Raw genomic sequence first — 14,360 nt, 5'->3', positions numbered from 1 at the left:
CATGCATGTCTCACCATCATCATCATCAATTGTCCTAGGCTTGGCATGATGGTACAGTATCTGTAATCCCCTCACTCAGGAGGCTGCAGCAGGAGGCTTTCAGAGCTTGAGGCCAGCCTGGACTACACAGTCAGACCATGTCTTAAGGAAACAAAAATACAAGAAGGGCTAGGACTAGAGCTCAGTGGTACACTGTTGGCCTGGCATGGATGCGGACCTGGTTAGATCTCCAGCACAAAAAGAGAAATACAGTAAGTGACATCTAATTTTTTTTAAAGACCCCCCCCGCCGCCAAAAAAAAGTGTTCAGGTCTGAACTGCCCATGCTGGCTCCAGAACAGAGCTATCTAAATGCATAGGGCAGGACCGCAGAAATGGAAACCTGTGGGTAGCACTTACCTTAATGTACTGCAGGTCTGTGAGCGCCCGGACACTGAAGTCAGACACATACTGGCCCAGAATGCAGCTCCCAAACTGGTTGCTGCCTGCCAGAGATGAGGCGGATGTCATGTCTATGTTGCGGTCCGGGTAACTGAGGGAGGCTGAGCGACTGAGTGGAGTTGGGTGGGCTGGGGACCGGTCTGTGGGGACAGCACATAATCAACACAGGTCTGCCCTAGGGCTCACTGCAGCTCGTGGCCTGACCTCAGTCATGGATGTTAGGGCCATGTCTCCATCAGGAACAGGTCACAGTTCTTCAGGGCAAACAGAAGTACACACACAGAAAATCTAACTGCACGGGATCAGTGAGCTATTAGTGTGCTTAAAAGTGTCACATGGTAAGTATTAAGAATGTCACCCAAGCAAACCAACCAGAAAATAAAAACCGAGACATTTATGGCTACAAAACCCCTCATTCGTGAATATAACACAATGATTTCCCTCATCTGACAGACAAACCACTATCCTGTTCTAATAGCAACTTATGTCAAGTGACCTACACTTAAAAACAATTGGGAGAGGGTCTGGAGACATGGCTCAGTGGAGCGCTTGTTTCATAACAATGGGGATTTTTGGTGTTGGGATCCCAGAACTCATATGTCAAGTCTGGTTTCCAGTCAATAACAGTAACTCAATGGACAAGGGATCTGATATGTTCTGGCTTCTACATAGAGGTGTACACACCCACACATGCAAAGATATTCATGCAGACATGAGTAAATAAAATGCAAAGTATTTTAAAAACTGTTTTGTGCAAGGTCTCATCACACAGCATAAGTTGGCCTCCAATTCAGTTCTCCTACCTGCCTCCCAGGTGTTGGGGTTATAAGGCACACAGGACCATAACTGCTTTAAACTGTGTATTCTAAGACAAAATACATGTAGTAAAAGGGAGAATGCACAGGCTGAGCCAAGTGGCACACGCCTGCAATCCCAGAACTCAGGAGGCCACGGTGAGAAAGATCATGAATTTTACTCACCTCGGCTACTAGTGAAACCTTATCTCCAGAAAAAGGAAAGACACATGGTTTGCTTTCACCTTGGCAGCGTGAAACCTGTCATACCCTACAATGCTCAGAAGAGGGTCAGAGGTGTGCTCTGTCTGTTAACTCCAACCCTGGTAGAGGAATGGGGTAATAGGCCCTTGTCCCAGAAAGCCAGAGGCTTCAAAAGCAGCACAGACCTCCCTCACCAGGCAAGGGTAGTAACTCAAGTCCAGAGGGGGAGAGAAGAAACTAATCAACCACCGCTGGCTCTTAGTTATGAGAACACAGAGAAGTGAACTCTGAAGAGCAAGGGAGACGGCTTTGAGCAGATGGGAGTAGGCTGAGCAGATTTGCTTTGTAGAGCTATTAAATTACTAGCCACTAGGCTAGCTACGACACAGTGGAGACAGAAAGAAGGCTGGGCCCAGTGACTCAGTGGACCGACACAGCCTTTAGCCGAGTGCCTACACTCAGGTGGCTGTGATTGCCACTTAGAAAAAACTAGGAATATGCAGTCCGATCACAATGATTGGGTAGTGGTTTCACTACTAAAACCAGAAAAAAGAGGGCACTGGAAGACCATGTACAAGGTGCTAATGTGAATGAAAACTCCACTTATGTTCTAGGAGAAAGAAAGGGAGCGAGGGGGAGAGGAAGAGAAAGACAAAATACTGGCGTTATTACTTAATATTTTTACACCAAATGCCAGCAAGGTGGCTCAGCAGGTAAAGGCACTTGCTGCCACGCCTAATGACCTGAGTTCAATCCCCTGGACTTGAAGGCGAGAACTGACACCCACAAGATGACCTATGACTTCCCATGTGCACAAGTGCACACTTGCTTGTACACATACACACACATAAATAAACTGTAATAAAAATTTTAAAATATCTATCTTAATTATTTGAATGATAAGACGCTCTTTAGCCAGTGTTCACTAACATAACAGGTGCTGACTCTGTTTTACTGCAGTACTGGGGATCGAACCCAGGGCCTGGACCACACTAGTTAAAAGCTCTCTCATGGAGCAGTCCCAAGAGCTGAATTCAAAGCTCCCAGTACCACCTGGAATGCATAACCAGCCTGAGCTACACAGTAAGTTCCAAGCCATTCTAGGTGACAGAGTAAGTAAGATCCAATGTTTAAAAAAAGGAAAAACAAAAAAAGATTATGAGCACCGTAAGGTGCCACGTGGGTGCTGGGAACAGGGCCTCAGCGCTCTACAGGAACAGCTCGCACTCTAGCCCCGATTCTCAATTCTTTAAAACAATTTTTAAAATTCTTTATATATTTTATCTGTGCGTGCTCTATCTGCATATACATCCAAATGGCATAAGAGGGCATTGGATCCCATTATAAATGGTTGTGAGCTACCATGTAGTTGCTAGGAATTGAACCCTGGACCTCTAGAAGAGGATCCAATGCTCTCAAACACTGAACCATCTTTCCAGTCCCACTATTTTTTCTTTTAATCTGTGTCTCTGTGTGTGCAGGAATGAACATGCATGTTGGCAGTCAGAGGACGACTTTCAGGAGTCGGTTGCCTCATCGCACCATGGATTCTGGGGACTGAACTCAGGTTAACAGGCTGTGAGGCAAAAGCTTCTACCTTCTGAGCCTTCCTGCCTGCCCTGATGAGGGGATTTATGGAAAAGCATCCATTTTAGATACAAACACCAGGGTTCAAGCCACAAATGTATAAACTCCTGGTCATTCATGAAATAAGAGGGGGACGACTAAAGCCAGTGACAACTAAGTCATCATCTTTTTTTGGTGTGGGGGGGTTCCCTGTAGCTTTGGGGACTGTCCTCGAACTAGCTCTTTTAGAACAGCTTGGCCTTGAACTCAGAGAGATCAGCCTGCCTCTGTCTCCCTGGGATTAAAGGTATGCGCCACCACTGCCTGGCTCTAAATCACCATTTTATTTATTATTTTTAAAACAGGGAGTCAGAATAGCATGTGCTGTGAAACAAGAAGAGAAAATTCACACAAAAAAAGTAAAAATTGAGGGGCTGGTGGAATATTTGTCTAGCATGTGTAAAGCTTTGGGTTCCATCCCCGTAAACACACACACACACACAGGGTGGGGGGACGACATTAAACTAATTATAAGCCTGGTATGGTGGCCCTTTAATCCCATCACTTGGGAGGCAGAGACAGGTGTATCTCTGTGAGTTCAAGGCCAGCCTGTTCTACAGAATGAGTTCCAGGACAGCCAGAGCTACACAGAGAAACCTTGTCTCTAAAACAACAACAACGAAAACTAATTATAAAAATATAAAACCAGAACTAACTGACTGGGTTGTCAAATTTTAGATTTGTCGGGGCCTGGGTTGGTCCTGACCTGAGCAGGCTCACCAGCTTGGCCAGAATCAGGGCTGACTGGGTCCTTCCCACATCCTTTGCAGCTGTAGTGCATGTGGGGATCTTCAAACTAAACATCTCTAACTGCTCCCATGATTCCTAGGAGAGGCCAAGTCCAGAAGTGGCATCTGGCATGTTTTTCCCTAAGTACTTGCTGGTGGGAATGTCACACGTTAGTTGTTACAGAGAAAACAGAAATAATGTTGGGCTCAGCATATTCTACATCAGTTATCTCACTTACTGCTCCCGTCCCAAGCTTTTGAAGTGGGTACAGTGTTAGTTCCATTTTTCAAGTGAGCAAAAACAAGACGGGGTGGAGTTTGGCTAAGAACAACAGGCGGAGATGCCTCATCCTGCCGTACTGCAGTCTTACTCATTAGGCTGTGAAGAAGGATGAGAAGGTCTAAGAAAGCTGGTGGAATGACATGCCATTCGCAGAGGCACGTGAGTGAGTGGGAGCAGGGTGCTGGCCAGCTGGGCTTTGTTTCCTCCAGGCCATAACAGACACAGGCTGCGCGTGCGCACTTGACTTGGTAAGGACAATCCTCCATTCCCAAACTCATTATCTGAGCATTATATGTGTCTGTCTGTTGATCATGCTTTCTCAAGAACTGAAAGGCCCTTGGAAAGGCCCTTCCAAGACTGTGGCCGACCCATCCAGAAACTGAGTCCTAGGTCACGCAGAGACAACACCCATTAAGAATCAGGCTGGACCCTACGTGTGCCTAGGAGGAAGTTCCCAGGTTCCTACGGGAGCTATTAGTGCAGCTGCAGTACAAAGCTCTAGCAACAGGTGGCACTGTGCACTTCTCTAGCATGCCAGGTTACCTGAGAGCCGGGAGAGCAGGGAGTTCAGCTTGCTGGGTGAACACCCAGCCTGCACAGGAGGCGCTGGAGCAACAGAGGAGGAAGTCAGTGACCTGGGGAGGGTCACAAGCCACAGGAACAGGATGGAGAGGCAGATTTGGTGGGCCAGGCTACCTCAAGCAGGGTAAAGTGGAAGTGGGGCACAGTCTAAGTGTGTCTCTTAGATGGGAAGGATGATCAGGATACATCAAAGAGCCCTATCAGAGTAAGTATACCCAGAGACATCTCCCCTGCCTTCCAGCCACTCCAAATGGAATGTGATGACCTAGGGTCAAGCGACTGAGCCCAAGACCCAGAGAGTTCTCTATCTCAGCACTGAGATGAATCCCTTCTGAACAAGAACTCCCCAAACATTAGGTGGGTACAACAGGAGGATGAGGAGTTCCGGGCCAGTTACAAAGCAAGACCATTCCAAAATATCAAAACTTCCCTAAGAAAAAGACAAGGATGCTCTCAGTAGGAGCAGGCCAGTCTTCCTTAGACCTGATGGGTTCAGGCGAGGTGCAACTGCTCTGTAGCCCAACTTGTCTGCCCTGGATCTTGCCCTGGGAGCCTGTAACACCCTGGCTCATCCTAATGCAGCGGCTGTGCTGTGTTGATATTCATGGACGCGTCGGCGCTATGCAGTGGGCGCTTCTTGTCAAAGGATAGTGACAGGACAGTGACAAATGTGGCACAGGGATTCTTTAAGAGTTACAGCAATGCCCCATTGGCATAGCCTGCTCTAGGCACCAAAGATAGCTTTTATTCTTTCCCTGCAGGAAGCTGGCACACCCCTCCCCTGCCAAGGTCAGAGTGTCCACACAGGGGAAAGTCCAGGAGGGTGAGACTTGCCAGGGGACGCCTGAGCCACCCAGGACCAGAGGTCATCCTTGAGGGGACCCATCTCCCAATGATTGCCCCTATTATCAGAACCAAACTTGAACAAAATGCAGTAGCTGAGGCCCTGGGAAGCCAAAGTCATCTACAACTTATCCAGGCAAACAGACTCGGAGCTACCTCCCAACACCAGTACTGTGTGTACCCCAGTTCCCCAGTCCCTAACCTTCATGTGCCTCCTATTCTGCCCTGATGATTTAGTCAGTGATGGCACAGGAGTTCCCACTGGTCCATTAATCTCATCAGGCTGTCCACAATCCTCGCAGCAGCCAGTCCCTCCCCTCACTACCTCAGGACACTCTCTCTGCCTCTCTTGTCCTCAGCCTTCCAATGGGAAAGGTCATCCTGTTTCCCCTAGGCCTGGCAGCTCTGACCCTTACCTGCCTCCTTCTGCTATGAGCCATCAAGGCTGCCCTTAATTTACAAGTGTCAGTAGGTCACAGGGACCTGGTCCACAACTCACCCGAGGCTGCCGAGGACAAGGCCATGGTCCCATAGTACGAGAAGGCACCCGTCTCAAATTTCATGTTCTCCTTTCCTGCTTCTACTTCCACCTTCCCCTGGAAGAACATGGGGTTAAGATTACAACACGGCTTAGACAGGTGGGTTGAAGCCTGTGTGGCAATAAGAGAGGAGTTAAACTGGGCGGCTCTACAAAACCGAGAGGTGTGAACCCTGGCCCCAGAGCCCGGCAGTGTTCAAGGCCTTGACCTGTAGGCACAAAAGTGGCACCTGGAGCACAGGTTCAAGAGTAGGCTGCACACTCTCCAAGGGCCCATCGGAAGGGGGAGATGCAGGCGTTGGAGGGGCGAGTGGCCTGTGCTCACCTGCAGGATGAGGGTGAAGTAGTCAGCTGACTTGTTCCGGGTGTACAGGTAATGACGAACGTAGTATTTGTTGTGTTCATCGAACTTGAGCTCCTGAATGACATCTGGGTATTTGAGCAGTCGGAGCAGGATCTTCTCTGATATCAGAGAGGGGCTAAACTGGGGCACCTCTGCGGGAGAGAGAGAGAGGAGACCTCACATGGGGCTGGGTCCTGGTAGCCATGGAGCTGGGTCACTACTATATAAACATCTAAGTAGCCATGGCCACTCTGTACTAAGTCCTCCCTGCTTGGGACACTGCTTCAAGCTGCATCTCCCTGGGATCCGCCTACAGGGCTCTAGTACTAACAGTCATGACCTTGGGCAGATGACTGGACTTACGCTCTCAGTTTTCTCATCAGTAAGATGAGGACAAAACTCCCCTGGGTAGTCAAGTGAGATGACCCAACATTTAGATGCATTCTTCCCTTGTGCATGTTCATTAAGTGTTCCTACAATTACTACTCTCTGCACCAACGACTACTAGCAAGAAAGCACAAAGGGAAAGGAATTCTTGTACCTTTAGCAAGTGGGCCAGAAGGAAGCTGGAGTAAGGGTGACAGCAGGAGTAGCCAGTGTTTTCCTGGACTGTCACCCAGGCCCCGAAGGGTGGTCTGAATTAGAAGTGATAAGAGAGAAATGCCACTGATTTACAAGTCAGCTCTGCAGGCTGACCTGGGGCACAAGGTCTTCCCCTGCACAGGCAGAAACTAGCGAGTAAGCTGGTGTTGGGAACAGGCTCCTCAGGGCAGGTGAGCAGGCCAGGAGTGGGCAGAGCAGAGTGCAGGGCCACAGCCTGAAGGAACTGGGGCTCCCAGGTACTCCTTGGAAGTCTCAGTGCTTGCTTTGTTAGCTAGATTGTTCCTGGAAGTCTGTGATAGCCAGTCATGGTGAACAAAGAAGAGGGCGCATACCTGAACCCTTCCAGAGTGCATGTGTCCCAGCTCACACTGCTCTCTCTCCAGGAGGAGTGGCCAGAGGCTCAGGGTTACCCACTTTGTGACTGTACCTCCACCAATGAGGAAGGTACTTCCCATACTCCTACCTGTGGCCAGGAAGCGATGAGCAGCTAGAAGAAGCTGAGGTGAGATTTTCACTTTGAGTTCATTGTCAGCATCCTTGAAGGCAGAGAAGTCACGTTTGTTCTTCACAGATACCCGTCTCCGGGTTCGATTATCAGCTGTAAAAAGAGAAGTCTGGAATTGAGACCCCTGACCTCTGAGGCTGGAACTTGACTCTCTAGTTCCCAGGCCTCCCTCCACAGGGAGGACAGAGGAGGACTTCAGGTACTGCGCTCAGCATTGTGTTCCCTCCTCGCCACAACCAGTGAAGGGCACAGGGCTGGCCAGTAGGCCTGGCTCCGTGGGCCGGGGCCCCCACACCCCCGCACTGAAGTCTTATTACCTAAGGACACTAATTTCAGAGCTGCCATGGGATTCTGAGCCCGTGGAGAGGGCTGAACTCACTGTACATGTCCGACTCGTCCAGGATCTCAGATTTGATGATCTCCTCAATGACGTCCTCCAGCGTGACCAAGCCCAGCACCTCGTAGAAGGGGTCGCCCTCCCCTTCATTGTTCACCTTCTGCACGATGGCCAGGTGGGACTTCCCTGTAGGAGAGGACACTAAGTCAGGTATGAAGCTCCCTCAACACAAGGTCAACATGTTTAGGGCTGAGTCGTTGGGCCAGAGTCACTGCCGTTTTCTTTCCTTTCCAGGTTTCTGATGATTCTTCTACAAGCAGACACTGCCCTTATGAACAGGAAGACCCTGTTTTTAAATGTATTACACTTGAGATCCTTTGTTTAAAGAGGATGGAAAGCAGGTGTGGTAACTCACATCTGTCACCCCAATACTCAGGAGGCGGAGGCAGGAGGATTGCTGCAAGGTTGAGGCCATCCTGTGTTACACAGTCAATCCCAAGCCAGCCTGAACTATATGTAACCCCCTGTCATATACCAAAGAAGAAGAAGAAGAAAACCTAAAGAGGATAAAAATGACAGGCTCTGCCAGGCACTGCCTGTCAGGGATTCCGAGGTCCCAGGAAAGAGAGGCTATAGTACAAGACCACAGGAAGCCCGTGGTCAGGGGTGTGTCTATGCCAGCTGGACAGGGGTCTAACCGCCCAGGGCCTCATGGACCACCACACTCAGTTCTCTCACACAGTTCTGCCCAGCAAACTCCCTACAGGGAACCAAGGACTGTTGTACTGCCCAAAGCCAAGGCTCTGGGTCTCAAAATCACTAACAAACTCACTGTATCAGGCCAGGCAGTGCCCACAATTGGGAAGGCCTTCCTATGGTGGTCAAGTCGCAGCCTGGGTTCAGGTCCTGAGACTGGGAAGGGGGTTGGTGCAAAGAAATGAGCTGTCCATCAAGTGAGTGTCACATAAATGGTCAGCCCTGAATAGCTCCACCTGTCTCTATTTATACATCAAAAACAAGTGTGTTTTTCCATATTAACAAACAAGTTTTTCCCATCCTCCAATGTTAACTCTGGCAAAAATATGTCAAATATGTTTTCTCCCAACGTTTACATCAAAACATCTTTAAACCAAAACCAACATTTACCATTTTGTTAGCTTGGCCAAATATCAAGCCAGGTACGTCCTGTCCTTACAAAACTAAAAGGTGGTTGACACAGGCAAACATTTTCAAGAACAGCAATCTTGTTCAAAACATATTTACAGAAATAGGGGTGATCTGCCTCCGATCCTGTCAGAACAGCTCCTGAGGTCTGGAGTGACAGCTGCCATGCCCAGACAAGAAACCTGAGAAGCATCAGCTCCCAAAGAAGTTTAGGGGAAAATACATCACTCCTGGGGTCTCCTGTCCCATGCGAGACTGACAAAATGACACTAACAGTGCCAAGAGAACCATCAGTACTACAAGAGAGAGGAGGGTGTGCAGGCCGCGCAGCTCCGCAGCATTCTGTGTTGTCCCGAAGTCCACTGGGCCTTGTTGAGTACGACAGGGTCCATGGGCTTTTGCCTCATCTGGAGACGCCCTGGACAAGCACTCATATACTGGGCCAAAACTAGGTCACATGGCTCCCAACTCCTTCCCCTCAGTCTGAGACAAGAGTTGAGAGGCAGGTGCATCAGGACATTCTGCAGAAGTATTGTGGGTAGAGATGCTTCTCAGGCTATTTATGAGGTGCCCACCTGGCTCTGATACCCCAGGGAACAAAACGAGATAGCCAAGAGGGGCTTGACCCACTCTAAGAATAAAAAGGTGTGCTTATTAGGGCACATATACACACCAAACATACATGGAGGCTTAGAGCCAACTAATATGAAAGGGCACATATACACACATGCCCACCACCCAACACACATGAAGGCTCAGAGCCAACTAAGGTAAAAGCTCTGGAGATTCTGCAGGTTAAGTGTGGATCTCCCACATGTCTTGCCCCATCCCTCAAACTAATGTTCAGACCTCACATTCAGGTTAGAACTCATTTGAAACACTCTTGGGAGTGGGTGTTTGCCAGGGTTTTCAGGCCACAAACAATGCCTCAGTCTCAAGAGGGACTGACTCCTCAGTCCTAAGGGTCCCCTGGCATGCCCCTGGGGAGACTGGGGAGAACTGAGGTCTGAGGAAGAAAGTGAACTGCCACAGCTCACCCACAGGGTAAGGGCACTCTGCTCCTAAGGTTTTTACATGTACGCCAGTTACTGTGCCACCCACATGTTGTAGGCAGAACCATGTCTGCACCCTATAATAAATTCCCAGTGCCTGTCTAGAGAGGAACCAACAAAGGCAAGGTATCTGCCAGAGCCAAGACCTTGGTACCCAACTCTAGGACCTCTTTCTCATTCAGGAGTGTCTCTAGCAAGCAACATGTCCAGGGCCTTGAGCTACGCGACTAAAGAGGGCTAGGAATTAAAAGGAAGCCTGGAACTTTTAGCATCTTTCAGACTGGCACCGCTTAAACCCTACTGATGATGGCCAGTGTGTCTGCATGTGTGGGGCGTAGGAAGAGGCCCTCACATTCAGTGTAGCTGGTGGACAGGTAATAGGGCATAACAGTTAAGCAGACTAAGACAAGGCAAGTTGTCTCAAAATGAGGGGTCTATAGCTTGAACTTGACAACACCTCTAAGAATTCATCCTGCAGACAACTGTCACAGAAGCACAAACACACAAAAGATAGGATGTCCACACAACCTTCTCCTTCACAACCCCAAGCAGAACACTCCTAAATCAGCAGACCCAGTGACCCCAGCTGCTCTTAGAATGTGTCAGGGCTGGATGGACAAAATGTAGAACAGAACCCCACACACACTCTTAACCAGCAGAATAACGTCATCAATTGCCCAGGAATGAAGAGGCCTAAGGCCTGAACTGGCCCAGAAACATCTAGAAGTGGTGCCAGGATCCTATTTTGACAGTGTATGGAGTTTGGGTGTGTGTGGGTCCTCTTGACCCTCTCTCTGGCCATTACTATGGCTAGGCTGTTCTATTAGATGAATGTGTTCTAACTAAAGGTCTGAGTGGAATCTCAAGGGTAGAATGTGTGTCAGGTGTGCTCAAGCCCTGGCTTCATTCTCAGCACTGCAAAATAAAACCTAGAAGAAAAACTACAAGGACAAAGGGAAACTGATGGGAGTCTCTAGGATGTGGAAAGAGTCTGTGTCTCTGGTCCAGGCTGTACCATCATCATCACCTTCCTTTTTCTTTTCAGATTTTTAATATCTTAATTATGTGTATGTGGCGAGGGGATGTGCATGTGTGTGTAGCTGTGCACAGACGTGAGAAGGCACCAGATTCCCTGAAGTTGGAGTCACTGGTGGTGTAAGCTGTGTTGTTGGGAACCAAATTAACAACAGTAAGTGCCCTTAACCAGACACCTAGCCTGTAACTTTTGACAAGGTTTGGGGAATAAGCATCCTGGTTGGACAGGAATTCAGTTACCATTCGCCCTTCAGTGAATTCCTCAAAAGAGCCACAGGATCTGAGCAAATCTTAACACACAGTCATGGTTTTAGTGGGGCTACAGGGAAGGCTGGCAGCTTCTCTAAAGGACAGAAATGCCCATTGTAGATAGAACGAGCTGATCCCTCAACAGTCACCTGAGCTGTCTTGACTCGGCCTCTACTCTGAGGCTCCTTTGTAGGAGCCACTGTCACACTTAGGCACCTTCTGGTGGCAGTCACCCAAGTGACAGGCACTTTGTAGGAATGTAGCCCTGGGGAACCAAACTGAATAGTCAGCCCTGCTCTATGCCAAGAATTCTGGACACTTTCCCTAAAGATGGCTTGCCCACTGGGCCCACAAAAATGTTCTGGCTAAGAAGCCATTCAGTATTCTCTGCTGGGCCAGCTCAGGACCCCCAGGCTATGTGCCTTTTTCTAGTAAGCTTTGTCAAAGGGAACACCTGTTTATTCTGGCAGAACCTTCCTCTCCTGTGAAAGACCCTTCTTTCAGGGTCATCAGTGACCTTCAGTGGTGAGGGTTCATTCTTAGAGGACCTGCTGGCAAGGAGTCCTCCCTCCCTCCTGAAAGCCCTTCTTCCATTGTTCTGCTGTGGCTGATCCCAGGGCTTCTTCCTCTCTCTGTCTCTAGGGTTTTTTGTTTGTTTGTTTTGGTTTTGGTTTTTGAGACAGGGTTTCTCTGTGTAGCTTTGGAGCCTGTCCTGGAACTAGCTCTGTAGACCAGGCTGGCCTTGACTCACAGAGATCCCCCTGCCTCTGACTCCCAAGTGCTGGGATTAAAGGTGTGCGCTACTACCACCCAGCTCTAGTTTGCTTTTTAATTAAAACAACAACAATAAAAACCAAACTTATGTGTCTAGGTGTTAACCTGGATGGATGGATGTACACTACAAGCATGCTTGATGCCCCTGGAGGCCAGTAGGGGGCATCAGATTCCCAGAACTGAACTGGAGTTATGGCAATTGTGAGACGCCAGGTTTCTGTGTTTTGTTTTTGAAACAGGGTATACCATACCATACAACTCAGGCTAACTCTGAACTCATGGTTCTCCTGACTCAGTTTTTTAAGTGCTTGAGTTATAAATGTGTGTAAAGGCATGCCACCAAGTCTGGTTCCTCCCTGATTTCTTAGTGGTGGAGGGCTGAGTCTGTGCAATCAGTACCTTGCGTAGTGACTTAAATAGTCATATGTCAAAATATTTAAAAAAAAAACAAAACCAAAAAAAAAAAAAACCAACAACAAAGAAACCCCAAAGCCTTGGGTTTTTGTTGTTGTTGTTGTTGCTGCTGTTGTTGTTTGTTTTCTGAGGTAGGGTCTCATGTAACTGAGAATCACGTCGAACTCCTGACCTTCCTGTGACCATTGCCCAAGTTCTGAGGTTAGAGGCCTGCACCATCCTGCCCAGTTTCTATAGTGCTCACAATCCAACCCAGGGCTTTGTGCAGGCTAGCCAAGCTCTCTAATAATTGTCCTACATTCCCAGACTCTAAATAAAATTTTATAGCTCTTTCCTGTGCCCACCAACCTTTCTATTCAACTGCAAGCTAAGAGCCTTAACACCTTGAATTTAACGGCTAAGAGCTAATTCACGTGCCCCCAGCCTTTGTCATCTCCGCTCAAGACAATCCCATCTGTCCTCTCAGCCAGTCCGATTCCGAGGCAGTGGTGAGCCTGGCTGCCTGGCTTCCCCTAGTCCTCTTCATCTACTCAGCTGCAGAAGAAAGGAAGCAAGTGAGGGGAAGGAGAAAGGGATGCAGACTTGAAAAAGAAACATTTTAGTTTTAGTAATTTTGAAGTTCCCATGCTGCTGACTTACCATTTAGAGTAAAGAGATCACTGGGGAAGAAAGGACATCAATGGGCTTAGCCATCATCGGCCACTGCATGCTGAAACAGCAATACCCTGCCCACCAAGACGTGCCCACTGCTGCCAACAGTGGTATGACAGCTAACGGGGTAACCAACCACTTTCCGACTGATTTGAAGCCTGCTCCAAAAGAGAGAATTCATGTCTGGTACAGTAAACTTGGTCAAAAGCCCACCGCTGGGAAGGTCATAGACCCCAAACTGGAGCTTAGAGTTGTCTGGCTAAATGGTTGGTCATGTTGCTAAATATTTGTTTTTTTATGTTTATACCCACAGATTTGTGCTGCTCTCAACCTTGGTTAGAGAAACTTTTTATAGAAGGCAGCAACTAACGCAGAGATTCCTAACTAGTCAGAGTGCTGCCAGTGGCTGCGAGTGGTCAGCCCTAAACGGGGCAGCTATCGCCACCACAACCCCACAGCACCACGCCACCATCAACAACCAAGGCTCAGGAGTCGTCGGGAGAGCCGCGATGGGAAGAACATGACAGCTGGAGGATGGCGAGGACACGTCACAGGCAACGCATCCACCAACTCACAGCGGCTATGATTACCTACACAAGGCTTGCACAAGCCAACAAAACTGGAAGTTGTTATTAATATTCTAGTGGATGGCCCCACATCTATGTGCATATGAGCAGACCCAAACGGGCATAAGGGATTTCTTTTTTTTTTTTTAAGACTTGTTTTTATTTTTTATGTATATGTGTTTTGCTTGCACATATATATGTGTGCCACTATGTGTCTTGTGACCAAGGAGGGCAGAGGATCCCCTGGAACTAGAGTTACAGATGGTTGTGAACCACCAGAGGACCCCAACGCAGGTCCTCTGTGCTTCTTTACTCTTGACTACTGAACCATCTCTCTGGCCCCTGGACTATCTAAGGGAAAAAGAAAAGAGGCTATGAAGCTAGGAGGGTACATGTTAGAGGGGTTGGGAGTGGCTATGACCAAAATACATTGTATCTACTATGTATGACATACAACATTTTCAAAGAAAAATACTTTATAAAAATAATAAAGCATGGGGGGGTGCATGCCTTTAATCCCAGCATTCCAGAGACAGAGGCAGGAGAATCTCTGTGAGTTTGAGGCCAGCCTGTTCTACAGATGGAGTTCCAGGATAAGCTGGAGCTACAGAGGGAAACCCTGCCTTGAA

General features: G+C 48.4%; 1 protein-coding gene across 3 annotated transcripts in view; it reads right to left on the bottom strand.

The window, feature by feature from the left end:
• The window catches only part of Cnnm4 (cyclin and CBS domain divalent metal cation transport mediator 4), a 42,354-nt gene that overhangs the window by 2,855 nt on the left and 25,139 nt on the right, over positions 1–14,360 (bottom strand). Inside the window, exons 2-7 of one of the 3 annotated variants that reach the window (XM_085679524.2) lie at positions 7,869–8,012; positions 7,448–7,582; positions 6,364–6,533; positions 6,000–6,096; positions 4,619–4,681; positions 399–580 (exon numbers count right to left, since the gene is read on the bottom strand). In XM_085679524.2, coding sequence (XP_085535650.1) covers positions 399–580; positions 4,619–4,681; positions 6,000–6,096; positions 6,364–6,533; positions 7,448–7,582; positions 7,869–8,012 — 791 coding nt within the window. The remainder of the gene's footprint in view (positions 1–398; positions 581–4,618; positions 4,682–5,999; positions 6,097–6,363; positions 6,534–7,447; positions 7,583–7,868; positions 8,013–14,360) is intronic. The other 2 variants (XM_085679523.2, XM_048430351.3) reach the window with 2 other exon arrangements.

Source organism: Myodes glareolus, chromosome 18, assembly GCF_982192425.1.
Source record: "Myodes glareolus chromosome 18, mMyoGla1.1, whole genome shotgun sequence".
Lineage (NCBI taxonomy): Eukaryota > Metazoa > Chordata > Mammalia > Rodentia > Cricetidae > Myodes > Myodes glareolus.
This window is presented reverse-complemented; position numbering and strand designations above follow the sequence as displayed.